At 40.1% G+C, this 22,709-nt stretch overlaps 4 protein-coding genes across 4 annotated transcripts; 3 read left to right on the forward strand and 1 right to left on the reverse strand.

Moving 5' to 3' along the window:
• Window positions 1–1,781: 1,781 nt before the first annotated feature.
• On the reverse strand, window positions 1,782–3,458 carry bbln (bublin coiled coil protein). The gene is made up of 2 exons (XM_079364876.1): window positions 3,111–3,458; window positions 1,782–2,695 (listed from the first exon to the last, which is right to left on the reverse strand). Exons 1-2 carry the CDS (start codon window positions 3,190–3,192, stop codon window positions 2,454–2,456), a joined length of 324 nt encoding a protein of 107 aa, XP_079221002.1. The 5' UTR covers window positions 3,193–3,458; the 3' UTR covers window positions 1,782–2,453.
• A 341-nt stretch (window positions 3,459–3,799) lies between these two features.
• On the forward strand, window positions 3,800–7,055 carry surf2 (surfeit 2). Its single transcript, XM_079364127.1, has 6 exons — window positions 3,800–4,258; window positions 4,470–4,621; window positions 4,796–4,899; window positions 5,938–6,123; window positions 6,204–6,340; window positions 6,447–7,055. The coding sequence occupies exons 1-6, from the start codon at window positions 4,184–4,186 to the stop codon at window positions 6,528–6,530; spliced, it is 738 nt and encodes a 245-aa protein (XP_079220253.1). The 5' UTR covers window positions 3,800–4,183; the 3' UTR covers window positions 6,531–7,055.
• Window positions 7,056–8,671: 1,616 nt separating this feature from the next.
• On the forward strand, window positions 8,672–16,118 carry surf4 (surfeit 4). The gene is made up of 6 exons (XM_079364124.1): window positions 8,672–8,927; window positions 10,830–11,016; window positions 12,419–12,495; window positions 12,583–12,626; window positions 13,775–13,961; window positions 14,812–16,118. The coding sequence occupies exons 1-6, from the start codon at window positions 8,880–8,882 to the stop codon at window positions 15,076–15,078; spliced, it is 810 nt and encodes a 269-aa protein (XP_079220250.1). The 5' UTR covers window positions 8,672–8,879; the 3' UTR covers window positions 15,079–16,118.
• A 2,843-nt stretch (window positions 16,119–18,961) lies between these two features.
• On the forward strand, window positions 18,962–22,377 carry LOC306836874 (surfeit locus protein 4-like). The gene is made up of 3 exons (XM_079364215.1): window positions 18,962–19,087; window positions 20,034–20,220; window positions 21,071–22,377. Exons 2-3 carry the CDS (start codon window positions 20,098–20,100, stop codon window positions 21,335–21,337), a joined length of 390 nt encoding a protein of 129 aa, XP_079220341.1. The 5' UTR covers window positions 18,962–19,087; window positions 20,034–20,097; the 3' UTR covers window positions 21,338–22,377.
• The last annotated feature ends 332 nt before the right edge of the window (window positions 22,378–22,709 follow it).

Genomic DNA, 22,709 nt, shown 5'->3' on the forward strand with positions numbered 1-22,709 from the left:
TTATACACACTCCTGAACAGTTCTAGAACATTTCCAGACAGTAGGCCCTAAAAACGTAAAGTCCATGCTACGTTTTCACTGGACATATTCAAAGTTAAAAAAACACACTGCAGCTTCACAACATATTTCAGCATTCACACCGCTCACAGGATTTAAACAGCATCACCTCCATCTGCCCACTCATGCTGAATTTTCCTGAATATTTCCTGCTTCATTCACACATTGGCTCATCTCTACTTCAAAGCAATTTTGATTTATCTGCGTTTTATTTGAAAATTTGAAACCGTTCAAAGTGAAGGAAATGTTTTGCTGCCCAAAGATTAGAGGACTGTAAAGTTGTTTTTTGTACTTCCTCAGAGGACACAAAATCAGACTTTTAGCTCGGAACAAAAAACAGTTGTTTTAAATGTTTGTTTTGGGACATTACGTTTGGCGACTTTAAGGGGGAACGATCCAAACACTTTTAATGCTGTTTCTGTTGGTAGTTGCTTTTAATCATCACATTGATTTGTTTTTTCTCCGTGTTTTTTTGGCTCTACACTGTACAGATGAAAGTATATCTGAGGTAATAGAAGGAAAAACATCAGTTTCATGTAGCTAATTGATTTCTTGATTTAAACACCAGTTACTTCAAGTTTCGGAGGAGTTTTTAGCTGGTTGGGAAACGAGCTGAATTAAAATTGATGCATTTTATGACCTTTAAAAACAAAGGAGACCCTCAGTGACCAGATCAACAATTTCCATATACTGGAGTTATTTTTAGTGCAGCGTGGTAGGTGTCAGCAGAGGCACTCTACCCAAACAGCATGTTCTTCCAATGAGAAGACTCCCAATTAGTAATAATTATGTTCAAAAAAGACAGAATCAGACTTTTTATTTTTTTTAAAACGTACATGTCAAAATCAATAATCAGTGGCAGCACGTCGTCCACAGGGAGCAGCAGAACGGAGAGCAAGTTCCTCACAGGAGCTTTAAAGCAGCCCCAGTTATAAATCATCAAAGTGTTGAACTGAGTCCAGCATTTCATTTGTCACAGCAGCGTGAATATGAGACACGACTTCTGCTTTTCATGACTACTGTTCCTCATTTCATCCCGACATCACAGAAGGATATTTTAAACTGCAGAAGTGGTTTGCTGACACATGTAGCAATTCTTAGTGATGGCGGTGATTGTTTCCGCATGAAGGGAGTCACATCATGTGTCTGAAGGAAAAAAAAAAAAGAAGACATGATTGGGAAAACCTATTTTTTGATCCCTAAGAGAAGGGAGCAGGAGAGAGAAGACCTGTTAAATATAATTTCAAACAAAGCTGTACGTTTCTTATTGTATTTTTATTCAGCTACTGACGAACTAAGAAGAACAAACAGTGATGTTTTCTAACTGCTGGAAGTTAAATGTATTTTTGGATGTTTATTTTCTGTTTGGGGGTCGTTTTAATTTATATTAAAATGTCTGATAATTCCAACACTTTGTAGATTTGTTTATTTAACTCTCAGTTCTGTCGACGTGTAAAAAGACTTTTCAGACTTTATCTGTCAGAAATGGAAAATGGACTTGAGCGTGTCTTTTCCAGCCTTCTGACTACAAAGCGCCTTGACACGGCAGGTCACACGTTCACGCACTGACAGGACCAGAGAGGTTGCTAAGTAACCATCAGACACTCATTCATACACCGAAGGAAACATCGGACAGGTTTCGAGCCCCCAACCTTCCGTTTGAGAGACGCCCGACTACCAACTGAGTCGCAGCCTTCCATCAAATATAGGGAAACAGACGCACATTTGTTCTGCAGATCAAATATTTTAATACAGTATTAGACATCTGAAATGTTGCATACTTACTGAATGGTATGATACAAACACAGTTTACAGCTCTTAAAAAGCTGAATGACAAAAACAAAAGGATCAACACACCACAGAAGTATGACTAAGTCCCCGACTGAAAGACAACTACTGACGATCCCTGAATTGTTTTGGAGCAAGTTCTACCTGCAGGATGGATTGTGACATTTAAGACAGGATTCAAGCATGGTTTTATAGTTTCAGCTGCCTTAGTTAAAATTAGGAGACTCGTCAGCCTTTTAAAAACATTTCTAAATTTGAATTTTCCCTCGTGATGATTTTGAACTTGGACCTTTCCAACCACATGTTCCCAGATGTGATCAAATATGACAGAGAACAGCAACAGGCAGGTACAGTTTTACATGAAGCTGCTAGAAGTCATGTTCAGTCTACCCAAGAACCAAACATGAGCACACCAACACAGATCAGCAAAGGAGAAGAAGAGTTCAGAGGTAAAAGGAATCAAATGATCACCTTTGTATACATTTCAACAAATGGGATGTATAATCTTATCTGAACCAGTCAGGAGATAAGTTAACGTACATAAATACACTATATCTAGCCCTGCAATTTGCTGAGCTGCTTCTGGCTCATCTACCGCCTCACATCACTCATTTCTTCTCCTCATCTTCCTCCTTCTGCTCATCTTTGCCAGGAGAGGATAAATCCCGGTCTGCAGGGCGTTGCTCTTCCTGGGTCGGGGATCCCAGCAGCTGTGACCTGAACTCCAGTCGAGCTTCCCGGTTTGACTCCATCAGTTCATGTAGTTTTCCATTAAGTGAATCATTGCGTTCCTCCAGGCCATCAAGATAGGAGTTGATCTGATCCAGCATGGAGTTGATGGCTTCATACTCTGTGAACATGCAGCAGAATTTATACTACATCATTGCTGTTATTCTAAGTATTAAACTAAGTGTTATAAGTTGCCTGCATTTTGTCTTTTATCCCCTTTTATGTATTTTTTCTTTTACTAAAGGAGTATTTTGTGTCTGTGTAAAGGAGGATAAATATTATTTAATATGTTTACTAAAAGTCATTCTGTATGTTGCTAATCACATGACCCATCACATGACACCCAGTCAAGATGAAACAACCGGTCTGTCTGTTTTAATAGAACTGCATTGACATGAATAGTTTTTTATATGTTTGCTAGACGAATAATAACATCAATAAAGAAAACTTTACATGTTATCTTTCTTCTGGTTAATTTCGTTTTTCTGACATCGACTACAGAGAATGAAAAAAATGAAACCCTTTTAACTCTCTACCTTCTTCATCGCCGAAATCATCTTCGTCGTTGATAATTCCATCGTCGATCGAGATGTTTGGATCCCCGTTTGGTCCAGACATTGTTTATCTATTCTCACTTACAGCGTTACGTTAGCTAGCCTCAATGCTATCGAAAGCTATGCTGCCAGCTGATTAGCGTTAACACATTGCAGGGCGACGCTTAAACTAGCACAATATGCTATAAAATGTATAACCTTTTTTTTTTATTTAAACACTTTCTGGATAAATTACAGGAGAATATCTACAATGTCTAACGCTAGCTACAGCTGTCATTGACGTCTGATATTTGTTTACTGGACGAATTGTGGGATAAAACGTGGGCGGAGCTTACACGTTCTCGTCAAAGATTGTTTTAGTTCCAAAGAAGATGGCTCACTCAATCGGTAAAACACGGCGTGTAGTAAACGGAAAACACAATACTCTACAAAGTGAAAAGTATATTTGCAAGCATAGTGTTGCTTTCATTCATGTTTTTGTTTTTGATCAGGCTGCTCCCCTTCTTTCCATTTTAGTTTCTATTGCATGTTTGGATCAAATTAAGAGATTTCTAAAAACAAAATAGGTACAGAGTGGGCACTCTTAACTTTTCTGCTCTTTGACTGCAAATTGTCAGGTCTGTCAGCTGACTTGAAAGCTGATTTAAACCAAAAGTTCAATTAGTGTTACTTAAATTAGCCTCAGATGAATATGATACATTGTCTGGTACTTGTAATAAGAGCCGATGTATTCTCTGTTGTTAAATAATTTTAGTTTATTTGTGTGTATTTTGGCTCAGTTTTCATGCTAATGTTATTTCAAAAACCTCAACCTTTATTAGACTTGATTTAATGAAATGTTCGTGACTAATAAATATCATGCTTATTGTTAAATGGAAAGCTTTAGCTTCATTGTCGAAACTGCCCTTGTTCACTTTGATCAGTGGGTGGCGCCAAGTTATCACACATGGCCTGAACTGAGTGCGTGCTGTCAACCCACGTGTGGGCACTTCCTGAATGGGGGGGTTGGCCTGATCAACACACTGAAATACTTGTTTTGAAAGTGTTTTTAAGCTATGGATAAATTACCTGCAGATCTGAGAGATTTCCTTCCTAACCACCCCTTCCTCCAGCTTACAGATGGCAAAAAGGTTTGCGAGCTAATGTCATCACTTTACACGACACACGCTGCTCTGTTCACTGTGATGCTATCCGGATTGCTAACATATCTAATGAGCCATGTATTGCTGTGTGTAGGCTAGATTTGGCGACCTAGATCAATGATTACCAGGTTTATTGCTCTAAAAAAAATTAAGCCACATTAGTTAATGCACCATGTGTGTCGTAAACTGTTGTTTTCAGATCAAATGCACTCTGAATGGACACGAGTTTCCATGCAACCTAACAGAGCTTCAAAAGTTCACTCAAGGAAAGAAGTATGACAAACTGAGTGCTGCAGCAGACTTCAACTACAGCCAGTATGAACCTCATATCGTGCCAAGCTCAAAGCAACCGTAAGAAGACCTCTTGAATTTAAATGTGGATTATCAAAAAAAAAAAAAATCTGACTATCTGTTGCAGCAGTGTTTGCATTAAGTGTCAAATGCATGGCACAGTTTGTCACTCAAATGTTGACATAACGAGAGATGCTGCATAATGTGTTGTTTTGTGCTTCCTTTGTTTTCCAGCAATCAGCTCTTCTGTAAGCTGACTATCAGACACCTCAACAGGCAACCACATCATGTCTTAAGGCATGTTAACGGGAAACGCTTCAAGAAAGCCCTCTCAAAATGTCAGTATACTGTACAGGGTTTGTTTTCTCCCACAGATTACCTACTGTACTGAAGGTTATAGTTCATTCTTTGTAGAGTGGGGATGTTATATAACCCAAGGGATGCAAACTTTTGTTTTAAAGTTCTATTCTGGATGGAAATGTAGTCAAGTGTATTTTCTTCATAGAAAAATGTTTCTCTTTCTTAATATTTCCTCTGCTTTGCAACAGTAAATCTGCCTTATCTTGATTTTAAAACTTTTTTGGGGACATTTTAGATGCTCAATTTTATCTAAAGCAATACACTTTAATTATATATATAATATTCCAACATTATCTTGGCAGTTATATCGTCTCAAAAAGTTAATTAAATGGTTAATACAAAATGATGAACTTCAGTAACTATTGTAGATTTCTACTGTATTATTACCTCGGTTCTTAACACTGTACCTCGAGCCTGCAAAACTCCTTGATAATACTTTTTTGCACTGTAGTTTTATGGTGATGCATGTTATAAAAAAATTTTTAGACTTATGAAACCGACGTGATTTCATTATAAGAACTACAATATTAGCATCAATATTTGTTTTCATGTCTAGCCAAAATATGGCATTATTCTTTAGTTGCCGCTGGCCTGGTGGTTTGTGCGTGTGCCCCTGTGGTCTTCCAGGCGGGTGGTCCGGGGTCCAGTCCAGCCTGTTGCTCCTTTCTTGTTCCCCTTCACGTGTATTTACTTATTACAAGCAAGTCAGGCCGTAATTTTTGCTTTTTAATAATTTGAAGTAAGATGTTTATCTGGACCTGTCAGGTGACTGTGGCTTACAAAAATCGAAATACGTTGTTTTTATGACTAGAAACTAGACAAATAGACTTACTGAGTTTTGCATTTTTTCAATTTGAGCTGAAAAATGGAAAAGGGGCCATTATGAGAAAACAACCTTATAGGTTGTTTCTCACCTGCATGGCAGTTCATGTAACACACTGCAGATGGAATTTGTTGTTGCTTTGTTCACCCTGTGGTCTTGATCACTGAATGGACGATCTTCATCTCTGCTCTAGATGAAGAGTGTGTCAAGCAGGGGATTGAATTCACTCCAGCCAGGCAAAGACAGAAAAAGCCTAAAGACTTTGGAGAGGATGTCGGTCGAGGGAGGGCCCCAAAACACGGGAAAGGCCAGTGGGAACCTACGTCCAGTGACGAGGATCACAGCGACTCAGAGGACAGCATGAGTGACCTCTACCCTTGTCAGTAAACAAAGCGAGTTCATATTCGCAACACAACTCTTAGATTTGTTTTAACCATGTCATACTGTTTGCTCCGACAGCCTCTGTGTTCACTTTAAAACAGCCGGCAGAAGAGAGTGTGGAGGCTGACGGGGATGAAGAAGAGGAAGATGACTTCCAAACAGATGACGATGAGGACATGGAGGTAGATAAGCAGGAGCAGCAGAAACGGAAGAAGGTCTGTAGAAGTTTCACTTGTTAAATTTAAGAAATATATTGTAGAAATATCAGTATTTCTTTAACTTGAATGTTCTTAATGCTGAAATGTTTTTTATATATTTTAGGTCCAGGGTGGTGGTGTTCAGAAGAAATTCAGAAATAACCACTGGAAAAAGGGGCGTAAGAAACAACGGAAAGCACTAGGTTAAAAGTAAATGTAAAACTACCTTAGCCCTGAGCCAACATGCATTCTTACATTTAACTTACTCTGTCCTCTTTTGAACAAGTATTTCCTGTTTTTTTTTTTTTTCCTCAGATCTCAACTTATTTAACTTATAGAGTTGCAAAAGCACAAAACATACATAGAAATAAACTTAACCTACATCATTAGATAGAGTTGAAATACATAAAAAACAGGAAAATGGAGTAAATAAAATGTATGAATGCACAGCTTTTGTACAAACTGTAAAGTGAAGTATCTATTTCTCTGATTGATCTGCCAGCTCAGACACACTGCTCTGTGTGAGCTAGCATGACCTTTTGTACAAGAAAGCAACCATCCGATTTTTCAAACTCACGTTAAGGTTGTCTGGTCTCCAGGTGTTGATGTTCTGACTAGGCTGGTTTACAGGCCAGATATATTTCTTTGGGCCAGTAAGTGCATCATTTTGACTGGATTTGTGATCTGAAACCAAATGTGTTGATGAAAAATACAACGAAATTTGGTTTACGAACTTTGTGTATTTTTTTTTTTCTTTACCTATCATGCCCACAGATTATATTGGTTAGTTTTGCTTATTATGCAAGACATTTAATCCCTCAAGCTAGGTAACAGTTAGTGCTGTGCATTTACAAACGGCTGTGATAGTGAACACTGGACCACTGCTTGTTAAAATACCTCAGGTTTTTTTTCTGCATGGTTAACAGGGAGCGGACATGTTCCAGAGTTTTAAGACTTTCACTATGTCTTTTGACTTAACGAGCCACGTGTAAGCTCTGGCTCTTCTAGGCAGTTCAGTTCAGCATCCTCGGGTTCTGGTCTGCTCATTTTGGCCAAAATCATCTCTATTGTCTCATTAAAAAGAGAGTACCTGTCTGGCTGCTTGTGGTCTCCTGTAAACACAGGAGTGCATACAAACAAGCCCCAGAAGGGTGTGTAAGATTATAGGAAACCAGTTTTTATTCCTGGAAGATCCAAGAATAAATGAACATTGATATTAATGATAAATAGGTTGGGCTTTTGCAGACATACTGTATGTGGGGGTTTTTTACGCATCAATATAAAGCCACATCGTAAGGTGTGCACACCCACAAGCACATTGTACATTAATTTATCGTTTTGTCAGTAAAACTCCCAATGTGGACAACGTGGGACAATGTATCTCAGTGCTGATATAGTACTGCAGCCTACATGTGCAAATAGTATTTCTTACTTTTCAGTTATGAAAATATTTTTTTTTTTAATCGTCTCCGATAATCAAATGTGCTTTTTAAAAAATGTCATATTAAGGCATCAGTATTCATTTCAGACAACCAGTTAAAGAACCCTCACTGGAGCTTTAAAGGTGCGCTACAGTATGCAGTTTGGGTATGGAAATGTAAAAGCTGGAGTCTGTGGTATATGTTCATAATAAATCCAAACACAAACAGCCCCAGAAGAAAGTATTGCCCCTGTAACACTGTTTGAATAAAGTTTGTGTATTTAGTTCAGAAATGATGGCATAGAATTGTTTAACTTCTCCGACTTTTAAAATCCCCTCAATAAGTCAGTGCACCTTTTAAAACAGTCATCTTCCCAGTACTAAAGACTGTTTTCAGAAGACATGACATGAGACATGAAAATAAACAACCAATCATGCTCTCATTGATTTTATTTTCCTGCAAGTGATTCCTCTTAATATTCAGTATTTCGACTTTAACGATGCAAACATTTTAAATTTAGCCTTTGTGTGGAGTCTTAGCAGACATGTGTATTGTGATATATGAATTTATATGTTTTATTGTATTGTGTATGCATTCTGTGTTGACCTGCCAGGGGACTGCAGATGGAAATGAGCAAACCGCTATAATGTGGTACAAAGCATCTTTTCTCTGTGAGAGTAATGTTATTTGTGCTCATCTAAACTTGTTGTATTTTGCCAGCTGCATGTGAGTGAGTGCAGTATTTGGAGACATGAACCTGTGCGTGTTTTGTAGTTTATGATAAATGGATACAGGTGGGGTGATGCTTGTTTACATGTGTATTATTATTATCGGTAAACAAGTCTGGCTCTATGAGTGAAGCCCCCATGGTCGGATCAGTATACGTGGCATACAGCGGTTGCAGCAGTACCATGTAAGAGGGGGGGGGGGCTCGTGTTGGTGGAGTCCGTCGTCAAAGTCGCGGTGCATTGTGGGGCGGAGGCGGCCTTTCTCTGCGTGCAGGCGAACCAGGGGGAAATCTTCAAGTAAATAACGTTAAAGGGGGGGAGGAAGAGTCCGAGCGGAAAGACCCAACACGTCAACACGGTGTTGCGCCTCAGCCTTAATTATTAAAATATCCTTCACATTTCACAACCATGGGTCAGGAGGATCTGATGAACACAGCCGAAGACGTGGCAGATCAGGTAACTTCTACTTTAGCCGCTGTTAGCATGTTAGCTGCTGCTAACTAGTTTGGTGCTGTCGAGGGCTTCCTCTTTAACATTTTGACGCCTTCTTTTTTATTATTATTGTCTCTGCTGGGGCCCGTGATTGACACCTGTCAGCTTTAAATGTGACATTGTTTAAAGCAAAAAGAAAGCTAACTTTGTGTTTCCTCACCTGGTTAGCTAAATGCTTGAGGTGTCCTAATGGATTAAATAGTTGGCATTATGAGTTCATACATGTTTGACAGGCTTGCTAATGTGAACAGGTACAATAATGTAGTGTCAGGTTGTAAGTCCATAGAAACCAGATATATTGATGTTATTCCTCAGTGTCAGACTAGCCAGACTCATTATTGTGAAATCTCTTAACCTGGGCTTTTAGCAACATAACACATGGTGCACCTGGAGGCTCGGTGTGTCAGGTAAGTTACAGAAAAGCTTTCCAAAACTACATTATGTCCTTCACACACATGCACACACCAGCCAAAAACTGCATGTGAACCTTCACTTCATTACACAAGCCTCAGCTGCTGCACTAGATTTTCCTCATTTCTACAGGATGGGTTTTTTTTGCATGTAGTTCTGTGACTCTACAAGAAGTGATGTTTTTTTTGTTCAGATTTTAGCTCAGTCTGGGAAATCCCCACTGATTTGGTCTGGTTTCCTTTGACTTTTCTGGCCTTTCTTAAAAGTGTGTTTGATAAGAGGCCGGGTGTCCTGGAGGTTTGTGTGCTTGAGTCTTGATTCATGGCCAGGACAAACAAAACTTTTGATTTGTGCCATGTCCTTGGAAACACAGTCCGTATCAAACCAGCCGAGCTGTCATTTGGTTCTGGTTCTGTGTATTTTAACACCAGCTGTTGACTGATGTCACTACTACACTATGATTGATTTATACGACTCCCATCACGAGTGCTGTGTTGTAAAAAAGACGAAAAACACAAAGAGAAGAGAGCAGCGGTAAATGCGTCCTCCTCGGCTTATTGTTTTGGGTACACGTCGGTTTGAGGGGGGTCTTGAACATGAAACTTACATGTTACCCGACAAAATGGTCTATTTCTAGGCTGTTGCAGACACGGTGAGCCTGTTCGGATTGGCTCCAACTTGGTCCATTCATGTCTCACATAGCTGTCGTGGTGGGAGTTGGTGGACTCTGATAGGCTGTGGTGGACTGACAGTGCTGATGTGGACTGGAGAGTGGGCGGGGAAAAGAAGTGGGGGCATGTTACTTCAGCTCTCATGTGTCACCTTAGTGTGTCTGAGGATCTTTTTCACGAATTCTGTTTATTTTTAATGGCAGAGCTTAAGGCAGTTTAAGGCATTCAGCAAATTCTAGCTCTAAATATAATTACAGGCAGTTTGGAGTTGTAACTGGGAGGCGCAGGCCTGTAAACGTCACATTTGTTTTTGCCATCTTACGCTTAATTGTTTAAATTTCCCTTAAAACTGAAGAGTATTCCTTCTTTGTGTTGAATGTCTCTGATGACCCTGATGAAGGCAGCTAGCCCAAACACGTCAGTCGAGTTTGTTAACAAAGTTGATCTTCAGGCTATGAAGGTTGCTGGAGCTTTTTGACTTTCCCTCTTCATGCTCCTTAGTCTAAATATTGTTTTAATGACAGTTTGAACATTCCTTTAGGCTAACTACTGTGTGTGTTATAATGATCCCTTCCCTCTGAACAACATTTAGCAGCAGTGTGGTGATACTTTATTTTCTTCTTTATCTGTCTGAATAGAAACGGGTCATGATATCAGAGTTTATGAAACAAGTTTTGCTGTTGTAAACACTTTACTTAACGTTACCACATCCTTCCTGTTCTTCAGGTTTTTTTTCTTTCTGTCAGATATTAACCCTGTTTTTCCCTCTCTATCTGTTGCACAGTTCTTGCGGGTAACAAAACAGTACCTGCCCCACCTGGCACGTCTCTGTCTCATCAGCACCTTCCTGGAAGACGGTATCCGTATGTGGTTCCAGTGGAACGAGCAGAGAGACTACATCGAAGCGACCTGGAGCTGTGGCTACTTCCTGGCTACGTGCTTTGTGCTGCTTAACCTCATAGGACAGCTGGGTGAGTGAAAGGGAGGCTGTGCACGGTTAGGTTAGGTGAAGGTCAGGACATGAGGGGAGTCAGAAATGATGAAACGACTTTTCTATTACTGGAAGCTGTGCATCACAAATTCTGATTACAACAGTAAGAGGAGGGAGTGTTTTTTGATGTTTCATTTAAAAGGTGGAAAAAACTTAGACATCAGTGTGAAAAAACTTTAAACGTAGTCGTGTTAAATGTTTAAAATGTAAACCGAGAAACTTTCAAAGTAAGCACATTAGCCCTGTGCGTACATTTAGCAGAAAGTCATGCAATAAATACACAGTGAAAGTCACTGTTGTAAACTCCCTTGCTGATAAGAAAGGTCAGGAGAAACTGACTGGATTTGTTCAGGGTAGAAAAAGTCGCCCGCTTGTCAAAGGAACTGGTCGTTATTCCGGAGTGGACGCAAAAATATACATAAATCCTCAATCTGCCCGATTTGTTGTAGCAGATGAGCTGTCAGAGCAGATGTTCACACACTGAGGAAGGCATCATCCAAAATGTAGCAGAGGATGTGTCACATGCATGTCAGCTTCCACTCCCATCATGTAAGAGCCAGTTATTAAAGCTGGAGTCACCAAAGCATGACACAACGCTGGAAGATTTGTGGAAGGAGTCAGTGTCTGTCTATGCTGAAGTCTACATTCAGAGTTTGTCATTAATACAAATCCTTCACTTTCTGCCCACTTAAGATTTCTCCCTCTATTAAAGATGTCAACATGTTGAATTCTTTGATACTTGTCACTACCACATAAAGTACTGTGTCTATTAACTCTGCAGCTGACAAAACAGCCCCTCTATTACCGTAGGCCATTTTTATTTTTCAGGGTTTTTATTTTTCAGGGTGAGACAAAATATTTAATGTAAATAATAATTACATCAAATGTTGCATAGATGTGTTGCACCTGCTTCTTTTATTCGAGAATAAAACCTGTATGATACAAGTGGTATACTGCAAGACATGTTCATTTTATTTCATTAACCTGGAACATTTTAGTTTGAAATGTTTTTTATTTTTTAAATGAGTCGTGGTAATTTAACCTGTTGCAGTTTTTTTTAACCTGTTAGCATAAACATGTTTATTGATAAACACAGTGTTTGCCTGGAGCCTGAGAGATCTTCATCAGAGTATTGATAATGAGTGAGAACAGCCGCTCCCATGATCCCCTTCTACTCCCTAGCTTAATCAATCTACCCCTGTAATCTTTCTTTTGTGATGTGAGACGGTGTCTTTACGTGGTCTTTTCATGGTTATGATGTGTTCAGGTACAATCACACATTATAGCTCAAGACTGCTTTTGCCCGTGTGAAAAGAAAATGTCAAATCAAACCCAGTCTCCCCGTAACTTTTAAAATGGTTGTCTCGTGTTTGTCCAAACAGGCGGTTGTGTCCTCATCCTCAGTAGAAATTTTGTACAGTATGCCTGCTTTGGACTATTTGGCATCATAGCACTACAGGTGAGAGCTTCAACATGTTAGTACATTTGTTTAGTGCATAAACTATACATCAAGGTTCTAATTTGGAATGTCTTTGTGTCCTGACAGACGGTTGCATACAGCATTTTATGGGACCTTAAATTTTTGATGAGGTAAGTGCCACTCTGAGACATAATAGCTAAACATTGATACAAACGTGACACTGCTGTCTATTAAGCCCTGTTTCCACCGAGCGGTCCGGTTCAGTTTGGTACCCTTTTATTGGCATTTCCTCCGGCAAAAGTTGGGAATGGTACCAAAATAAGGGATCCGTACCCTCCTACTTTTTTTTGGCACCCTTCAGTTGGGGTGCCAATCTGGCCCTAAAGGGTCTCTTTCATTTACTGCGTCCCGTTCTTCTCAACCAATACCGGGCTACACTGTGTTGGGCTGTTATGATGTTACACTCTTTGCTGCTTTTTCCATCTGGCTGAAAGTCTCATCAAAGAAGGCCACAAGCAATATCAGAGTTTACCCTATCAAACTGAACCAAACTGCTTGATGGAAACAGGGCTAAATGAAACTGATGTTAACCTCTGACGGTGCAACGTTTCTTGAACGTTTCTTCTTGTCGTAAATAATGCAACCATTTCTGTAATAATAATTTTGCACAAGACCTGTGATTTAAAAAATTATTGACAGGCCCAATGAGGCATCTGAGAAATCTGTTAAATACAGTGTGCTACACGTTTTTGTCAGTGTCAGCACATTGAAATCTGTAGCTGTTGGTTCCTGGTATAAAAACAACACTAATTAAAGAAGAAGGTAAAGGCAGGGTTGGTCTTTTTTGAAAACTCCTTCTGTGTTCCTTCTTCACCCACCTCCTTTCCCTCTGTGCTCCCTCAAAAGCCACACCCCTCACTTAAATGCACGAGCGCCATGCTTCCACTCATGCTTTGGGCTCGTGCATGCATGGGGTCGAGAACGAGCAGGGAGATAGGGAGGCCTGATTGATTATAAAACTCATACCGAATGCAGACATTGGTCAAAGTTTTTAAGAGTTTACAACTGATAAAGGTGACCGATTTTATTCATTTCGTTTTCAAACCACATGAATTATACATTTTTGTCAGAGCTGAAAGACAATTTCAGACAAAATCTTAAAGTGTATCTGGAGAAAATGACCTACCGTGCCTTTAAGATAATAATCAGCGAATAACAAATTGACTTAGCAAACCCAGTTGGAGTCAGTATGCAGACTTCCTCTGCTGGTTTAACTGCTTCTTATTAAAAGTAACCGTCCTCTCTTTCCCCCCTCCAGAAACCTCGCTCTTGGAGGTGGTCTGCTCCTGCTTTTGGCCGAGTCCCGTTCGGAAGGGAAGAGTATGTTTGCCGGAGTGCCCTCCATGGGGGAGAGTTCGCCGAAGCAGTACATGCAGCTGGGTGGTCGAGTACTGCTGGTGCTCATGTTCATGACTCTGCTGCACTTTGACTCCAACTTCTTCTCTGTGAGTACTGACAGCAACAGCCTCCAATATTCACAGATGGACACAGATTAGTCATGAATTTCAGGCCACTAAATCCTTTTCAAACGGAGACAAACATCAGAGTAAATAGAGTCCGATAATGTGTAAGAAATAAAAAGAGAGAATGTAAAGATCAGTGCACAGGAATTTTTAAACTTATTTTTAAAAAAGACGTGAAGCGGACAATGAAGTAGAAGTCACAAACGAGGATGATCTAAATTAAATTGAGACAGTGAAACGGAGCGTAGCCACTGGCGACCACATTTCAACCAAATTATGTTGTAGTCTGCTAGCTTATATGGAACAGTAGTCCTCTGTGACAGGAGCAGCTCAGTGTGATAGTGAGGAGAGATTCAGCAGCATGTAGATGACATGAGAAGAGGGACAGAGAGGAGGCGAGACCCGGCAGTTTGAAGTGATGGACCAACTCTGTAGCAAGCCTCTGGGCATGGCATACATCACACAACCAGTATCAGTTTTAAATGCCTAACTAACACCCCCAGCTAGTGGCTGGTTTCCACGTTACAGATTAGACACAACATTTGACTGACATTGCGGGCCTGCATTTACACAACAATATGAATAATCAGTGAAACCAATTAGTACTTGTGCTGACTAGTTTGGTCGACATTTAATCATTAAGTTGACTTCTCACACACTTCCATAGAATATACTGAAATGACTGTCAAAACGATTCAACTTTGAGGTTATCAAATAAGTGGGTGCGAATGAATTTGCAGGCTTGTAACCTACATGAAGGTCAGAAGCTCATCTAATAAGATGACTGTCAAATACTTTTTAAGGTGCAGTGTGTACGTTTATTCCTCCACAGATCTTGCAGAACATGGTCGGGACCGCCCTCATCATCCTCGTGGCCATCGGCTTCAAAACCAAGTTAGCAGCGTTGACCCTGGTTGTGTGGCTCCTGGCTATCAATGTCTACTTCAATGCTTTCTGGACCATCCCGGCCTACAAGCCCATGCACGACTTCCTCAAGTACGACTTCTTCCAGACCACCTCGGTCATCGGGGGTCTGTTGTTGGTGGTGGCGCTTGGGCCCGGCGGAGTGTCCATGGATGAGAAAAAGAAAGAGTGGTAGGAAAATGTGTGGTTAAGATGAGAGGATTGCACAGCACCACTAACTTCTCCCACTGACCGGGACACAAAGACCCTCCCTCTGCTCCAGTTCCCCCTCACAAGGGTACTGTTTTGTTTTTGTTTTGTTTGTTTTTTTCTCTATTCGGCCAAATCCACAGACACCACCACAACCATCCATGGACAATTATTTTTCGAGTGTCATCCAAACTTTTGGTTTTTAGTTTACTTGTAAAACACCAGAATTTTTCTAAACTCGTCTTCTGTGTCCTTGTGTGTATTTCAAAGGTAAATAACTAATGGATATGTGGAAGAAAAGATTGATTTGTTCTATGTGCAGAAGAAATGAAAACTGAACACAAATGAGTTCTTGTGTTGTGTGGTTGTAATGACATAAGTTATAAGAGTCATGTTCATATTTTCTCAATAAAACCGAAAAATCTGAAGGAGTGCAGCAGTTTGGGTTCCCCCCTCCGATGGATGTGAAGCTTTTTCTGCCGTTGGATCTTGGAGTCATTTCAATCCAGAGAACTTGGGCACTGATTTGACTCGCATTGACTGTTCAGGTGTTGTTTCCGTTCGTTTTTTTCTTTCTGCCGTTTAGTATCTCTGTACACCTTCCATCACAACTGAAACCGGTTCTCGGGAGAGTCGAATCCTTGGGGGGGAACTTGTTCATTGTGTACAAAATGGTGGAAGCAGTCGTTCTTGATTGAAAGTTTCAACACATTTGTAGTTCCAGGACTTGTTATTAGGCACTGTATGGCAAATGCCTAACTAGTGAACTGTATATGATCAGGGACAATAGGGGGGAGGCTCAGCGTTTGTGAAACACCATATTCTGCAATCTAGAAAAGCAAAAAAGGACTAAGCAGAGTCACGAGCCACCGGAGCTTGGTCTTTGCTCAGTGTTTTTTTTTGCCATGTGTAAGAAAATAAAAAGATATTCAGTGTATTAATTTTCAGAAGTTTATAATGTATTTTTGATCATTTGTCTTTTGATTTTGGAAGTTCATGGCGAAGAAATAAAAATGCAAAAACAAAGATACTGTCTGGGTCAGGATTTTTAGCAAACTTGTCTAACTTAATGGGCCGGATCCAAGAGGCAACCTTCGGTGTTAAAAAATGAAGCTGATACAGAAGTACAGAATACTGCAGTTCCACGGGCGTCCACTGGAGGCTGGCTGCAAAAGACCCAGAAGTTATATACACCCATTAAAAAAGAAGCTATTTACAGCACAAATAAACCCAATTACAGCCTGATAAAATAAAAGCACAGGTGACAGAGATTACGTCCATGTTTATGTGCATGTCTTTTTTGGATCACATCAACATTATTTTTTTCATGTTATGTTTTTGGGCTTTTTATGCCTTTATTTAGCTTTAGAAAAGGAGCTACAGGTCGGATTCTAACCCGGGCTGCCTGCTTGGAGAACATCAGCCTCTGTACATGTAGCGTGCCCACTTGATCACCAGCGCCCCCACATTATCAAATTGAGTGAAATCTGTGTGTCACTTTTCTTTATTATAAAGGCTGCTGTAAGTTTTGTTGGATATCACTGCTGGAAATGGTTATGAAAAGTTCTGAATCAGTGTTTTGCAGTGTGGAATGAGCCAAGAATAAAATCACCATCTTCTGCATGTCGCTGAATAATTCTGTATTGTAATGAAAAGCTGTTTGGATCAGCCTTCACTGAGTTTGTTTTCAGGTCAAAAACTTGGAGCAAAATACTGACCTCCACTGGATCTATGTGGTACAATCATTTTAGTGTGATGAAGCATTGCATCATCTTCCGCCCCAGTGAGACAACAAAACATGAAAAAGAGAATGCATCAAGTTCAGGCGGATGTTTACTATTTGTTGAGTTGCAGTGTACTTGTAAATACTGTCCTGATAAAAACAAGGATTTGTGCATGTTTTTGAATTTGTATGTGCAAAAAAAAAAACATCCATACAACCGGAATTGCTATAATTAGCCCCTGAATGTGAAACAAGAACTCTTATAGGATGCTCTTACTTGACTGAACTGACATAAACATTATTTAAGGTTGTTTTAGGTGGGGAGAAAAATCTGCACAATGCCATACAGATTAAAACAAATATATTTTTGAAACCAGTATCAGATGAGGAACTTGACACACTTGTGAACTAGCGCACACCCATCTTTGTGGTTATACAGACAAAACGTGTTCCTGTATTTCCTGTCTTTCTCAGAGAAAAAATAACGTATAAAAAGGTGTTTAAGATCAAGAAGAAGAAACATTGTTATTAAAATGAGAAGTTAGTATTTACTTCCCTTTTTACCTCAGGTATCTACTTTCAGTACCTGGAGTAAAAAAAAAAAATCCCACAGAAACAAAAACACAAGATGTGATTGTTCCCCTGGGAGAACTTGGAGTCACAGCTCACAGTTTACAGGTCAGTGTACATGAGTGGAAACATCATGCTGAACTAAATGCACAGAGAAGCAAGACTTTTACCTGTTCTCACAGTATGTAAACTGTCCTGAGGTCAAATTTGTTTGGAGATGACACTATACATATAAAGGTTGATTGATTGACTTGGAAGCATCCATTACAGTAAACGTAGCAATCGATGTGGCAGTTTGTTGAGGAGCAACTGACGGGAAGCCTTTTCCTGGTCAGGAACCTGTACCTGTGACCTGATGGTAAAAATGCTTTAAATGACATAAGAAATACATGTCATTGTTATGTTTAAATGGAAGAATACACAGACACAGGTTGTAAAAAAAAAAAAAAAGGCAGAAGGATAGAAAAAATTGATTTCTAATCATAATTTTTAAGGGACCCTCACCAAAACTGTTGCATCTTCTTAAATCTAACCAGTTAAGAGTTCCCATCAAGAGACATATTCATGTTTTTTTATTTGAATAACCAATCAATGCCCAAAGGGCTAAATCCAATATAAAAAAAAAATAAAGATCTCAGGAGAGATGGGTAAAAACACATTGTTATGAATTTCTGATACACAATAAAGACTTTTCTTAGAAATTATCCCAAAACCACTTCCATGTGACTCTCAGGAGGAGGCCTGACTGTACTGTTAGTAGTTTATATAAAGCTCCTTCTCAGGCTATTAATAATGTTTGCATATTGAAACATATCAGTTACAAGAACAGAAATAAGAAGGGCGCGAGCTTTGTGCAGTGAAGGCAGCAGTGTAGAGGGAACTTACTTTTTGATCTTTCAGATAACACCTGCAGGAAATCAGCCTTATCACACTTTCTCCTTCAAAAGAATATCTGACCTTAACTCCTCACACTCCCCCACCAGGCTTTTTTGGAAACAAGTGTGTTATGGACACCCATTTGTGACCTACTGACCCACTTTTGGGTCCTGACTTAGGAGTTGAGAACCACAGATGTTACCAGTGCCATATGCTCGTAGCATACAGGACACTTCTTTTCCCTTGGAGTGTACCCTTGTGGGCACTTTTTCTAATTTTCTCCAATAGGGTCATTTTTAACTGTTTTCTCCTCTATTAGGGTTTTTCAAACATCTTCTTCATAACATTTGCTCCACTGAAAGAGTAACTGAGGGAGACCTTTATTAAATTTGTCCTTGATTTAAAGTATATTATGTTCATTAAATGTTTTATTGTAGCTCTATGGTTGTTGATGTCTGAGTCACTACTTTCAAATGAAGGCAGACGAGGACAAGATCCTCTACCTTCAGTAAGTGGAAATCATCCTCTTAATAGAAATACATCTTCTTACTTGTTTCAAATGCAACCCTGGCCAATCTTTCATCATCTTCCCCACGTGTGATGACTAAAATCATAAAATGAATGAATAAAAAAATAAACTTCACCGACAGGGGAGCGGAAGATGACGCAATGAGAGCAGGACCAATCAGAGTGTCGAAGTTGGGGAGCCGTGAGCACGCAGCTGCCACTTCACGCCACTCTCTTCACAGACTCACTAAACGACAGACACGTCTCCGACTACAGCTTCATCTTTTCTGCTCTGTTAGAAATAGTAAGCCACTCTTGAGTAAGTAGAAACCACCTTACCTCTTTGTGTGTGTGTTATCTTTTGTCATTTAAGGTTTTACTTCTTCCGTTACAAAAAGCCGCGTTGATGATCTTTGCTGCTTTTTCCATCTGGCTGAAAGTCTCATCAAAGAAGGCCACAAGCAATATCAGAGTTTACCCTATCAAACTGAACCAAACTGCTTGATGGAAACGGGGCTAAATGAAACTGATGTTAACCTAACGGTGCAACGTTTCTTGAACGTTTCTTGAAGTTGTCGTAAATAATGCAACCATTTTTGTAATAATAATTTTGCACAAGACCTGTGATTTAAATAATTATTGACAGGCCCAATGAGGCATCTGAGAAATCTGTTAAATACAGTGTGCTACACGTTTTTGTCAGTGTCAGCACATTGAAATCTGTAGCTGTTGGTTACTGGTATAAAAACAACATTAATTAAAGAAGAAGGTAAAGGCAGGGTTGGTCTTTTTTGAAAACTCCTTCTGTGTTCCTTCTTCACCCACCTCCTTTCCCTCTGTGCTCCCTCAAAAGCCACACCCCTCACTTAAATGCACTAGCGCCATGCTTCCACTCATGCTTTGGGCTCGTGCATGCATGGGGTCGAGAACGAGCAGGGAGATAGGGAGGCCTGATTGATTATAAAACTCATACCGAATGCAGACATTGGTCAAAGTTTTTAAGAGTTTACAACTGATAAAGGTGACCGATTTTATTCATTTCGTTTTCAAACCACATGAATTATACATTTTTGTCAGAGCTGAAAGACAATTTCAGACAAAATCTTAAAGTGTATCTGGAGAAAATGACCTACCGTGCCTTTAAGATAATAATCAGCGAATAACAAATTGACTTAGCAAACCCAGTTGGAGTCAGTATGCAGACTTCCTCTGCTGGTTTAACTGCTTCTTATTAAAAGTAACCGTCCTCTCTTTCCCCCCTCCAGAAACCTCGCTCTTGGAGGTGGTCTGCTCCTGCTTTTGGCCGAGTCCCGTTCGGAAGGGAAGAGTATGTTTGCCGGAGTGCCCTCCATGGGGGAGAGTTCGCCGAAGCAGTACATGCAGCTGGGTGGTCGAGTACTGCTGGTGCTCATGTTCATGACTCTGCTGCACTTTGACTCCAACTTCTTCTCTGTGAGTACTGACAGCAACAGCCTCCAATATTCACAGATGGACACAGATTAGTCATGAATTTCAGGCCACTAAATCCTTTTCAAACGGAGACAAACATCAGAGTAAATAGAGTCCGATAATGTGTAAGAAATAAAAAGAGAGAATGTAAAGATCAGTGCACAGGAATTTTTAAACTTATTTTTAAAAAAGACGTGAAGCGGACAATGAAGTAGAAGTCACAAACGAGGATGATCTAAATTAAATTGAGACAGTGAAACGGAGCGTAGCCACTGGCGACCACATTTCAACCAAATTATGTTGTAGTCTGCTAGCTTATATGGAACAGTAGTCCTCTGTGACAGGAGCAGCTCAGTGTGATAGTGAGGAGAGATTCAGCAGCATGTAGATGACATGAGAAGAGGGACAGAGAGGAGGCGAGACCCGGCAGTTTGAAGTGATGGACCAACTCTGTAGCAAGCCTCTGGGCATGGCATACATCACACAACCAGTATCAGTTTTAAATGCCTAACTAACACCCCCAGCTAGTGGCTGGTTTCCACGTTACAGATTAGACACAACATTTGACTGACATTGCGGGCCTGCATTTACACAACAATATGAATAATCAGTGAAACCAATTAGTACTTGTGCTGACTAGTTTGGTCGACATTTAATCATTAAGTTGACTTCTCACACACTTCCATAGAATATACTGAAATGACTGTCAAAACGATTCAACTTTGAGGTTATCAAATAAGTGGGTGCGAATGAATTTGCAGGCTTGTAACCTACATGAAGGTCAGAAGCTCATCTAATAAGATGACTGTCAAATACTTTTTAAGGTGCAGTGTGTACATTTATTCCTCCACAGATCTTGCAGAACATGGTCGGGACCGCCCTCATCATCCTCGTGGCCATCGGCTTCAAAACCAAGTTAGCAGCGTTGACCCTGGTTGTGTGGCTCCTGGCTATCAATGTCTACTTCAATGCTTTCTGGACCATCCCGGCCTACAAGCCCATGCACGACTTCCTCAAGTACGACTTCTTCCAGACCACCTCGGTCATCGGGGGTCTGTTGTTGGTGGTGGCGCTTGGGCCCGGCGGAGTGTCCATGGATGAGAAAAAGAAAGAGTGGTAGGAAAATGTGTGGTTAAGATGAGAGGATTGCACAGCACCACTAACTTCTCCCACTGACCGGGACACAAAGACCCTCCCTCTGCTCCAGTTCCCCCTCACAAGGGTACTGTTTTGTTTTTGTTTTGTTTGTTTTTTTCTCTATTCGGCCAAATCCACAGACACCACCACAACCATCCATGGACAATTATTTTTCGAGTGTCATCCAAACTTTTGGTTTTTAGTTTACTTGTAAAACACCAGAATTTTTCTAAACTCGTCTTCTGTGTCCTTGTGTGTATTTCAAAGGTAAATAACTAATGGATATGTGGAAGAAAAGATTGATTTGTTCTATGTGCAGAAGAAATGAAAACTGAACACAAATGAGTTCTTGTGTTGTGTGGTTGTAATGACATAAGTTATAAGAGTCATGTTCATATTTTCTCAATAAAACCGAAAAATCTGAAGGAGTGCAGCAGTTTGGGTTCCCCCCTCCGATGGATGTGAAGCTTTTTCTGCCGTTGGATCTTGGAGTCATTTCAATCCAGAGAACTTGGGCACTGATTTGACTCGCATTGACTGTTCAGGTGTTGTTTCCGTTCGTTTTTTTCTTTCTGCCGTTTAGTATCTCTGTACACCTTCCATCACAACTGAAACCGGTTCTCGGGAGAGTCGAATCCTTGGGGGGGAACTTGTTCATTGTGTACAAAATGGTGGAAGCAGTCGTTCTTGATTGAAAGTTTCAACACATTTGTAGTTCCAGGACTTGTTATTAGGCACTGTATGGCAAATGCCTAACTAGTGAACTGTATATGATCAGGGACAATAGGGGGGAGGCTCAGCGTTTGTGAAACACCATATTCTGCAATCTAGAAAAGCAAAAAAGGACTAAGCAGAGTCACGAGCCACCGGAGCTTGGTCTTTGCTCAGTGTTTTTTTTTGCCATGTGTAAGAAAATAAAAAGATATTCAGTGTATTAATTTTCAGAAGTTTATAATGTATTTTTGATCATTTGTCTTTTGATTTTGGAAGTTCATGGCGAAGAAATAAAAATGCAAAAACAAAGATACTGTCTGGGTCAGGATTTTTAGCAAACTTGTCTAACTTAATGGGCCGGATCCAAGAGGCAACCTTCGGTGTTAAAAAATGAAGCTGATACAGAAGTACAGAATACTGCAGTTCCACGGGCGTCCACTGGAGGCTGGCTGCAAAAGACCCAGAAGTTATATACACCCATTAAAAAAAGAAGCTATTTACAGCACAAATAAACCGAATTACAGCCTGATAAAATAAAAGCACAGGTGACAGAGATTACGTCCATGTTTATGTGCATGTCTTTTTTGGATCACATCAACATTATTTTTTTCATGTTATGTTTTTGGGCTTTTTATGCCTTT

Source organism: Symphodus melops, assembly GCF_947650265.1.
Source record: "Symphodus melops genome assembly, chromosome: 16".
In the NCBI taxonomy this organism is placed as follows: domain Eukaryota; kingdom Metazoa; phylum Chordata; class Actinopteri; order Labriformes; family Labridae; genus Symphodus; species Symphodus melops.

What these genes read in the sequence shown, in the direction of transcription:
- bbln (XM_079364876.1), bottom strand. Translation starts at nt 3,192, where the DNA reads ATGTCTGGACCAAACGGGGATCCAAACATCTCGATCGACGATGGAATT. An exon ending in TGATTTCGGCGATGAAGAAG is followed by an intron (nt 2,696 to 3,110) that starts GTAGAGAGTTAA and finishes GCATGTTCACAG; the next exon opens with AGTATGAAGCCATCAACTCC.
- surf2 (XM_079364127.1), top strand. Translation starts at nt 4,184, where the DNA reads ATGGATAAATTACCTGCAGATCTGAGAGATTTCCTTCCTAACCACCCC. An exon ending in GTGCCAAGCTCAAAGCAACC is followed by an intron (nt 4,622 to 4,795) that starts GTAAGAAGACCT and finishes TTTGTTTTCCAG; the next exon opens with CAATCAGCTCTTCTGTAAGC. An exon ending in CAAGAAAGCCCTCTCAAAAT is followed by an intron (nt 4,900 to 5,937) that starts GTCAGTATACTG and finishes TCTCTGCTCTAG; the next exon opens with ATGAAGAGTGTGTCAAGCAG.
- surf4 (XM_079364124.1), top strand. Translation starts at nt 8,880, where the DNA reads ATGGGTCAGGAGGATCTGATGAACACAGCCGAAGACGTGGCAGATCAG. An exon ending in CCGAAGACGTGGCAGATCAG is followed by an intron (nt 8,928 to 10,829) that starts GTAACTTCTACT and finishes TCTGTTGCACAG; the next exon opens with TTCTTGCGGGTAACAAAACA. An exon ending in TTGGCATCATAGCACTACAG is followed by an intron (nt 12,496 to 12,582) that starts GTGAGAGCTTCA and finishes GTGTCCTGACAG; the next exon opens with ACGGTTGCATACAGCATTTT.
- LOC306836874 (XM_079364215.1), top strand. Translation starts at nt 20,098, where the DNA reads ATGTTTGCCGGAGTGCCCTCCATGGGGGAGAGTTCGCCGAAGCAGTAC. An exon ending in TTGACTCCAACTTCTTCTCT is followed by an intron (nt 20,221 to 21,070) that starts GTGAGTACTGAC and finishes ATTCCTCCACAG; the next exon opens with ATCTTGCAGAACATGGTCGG.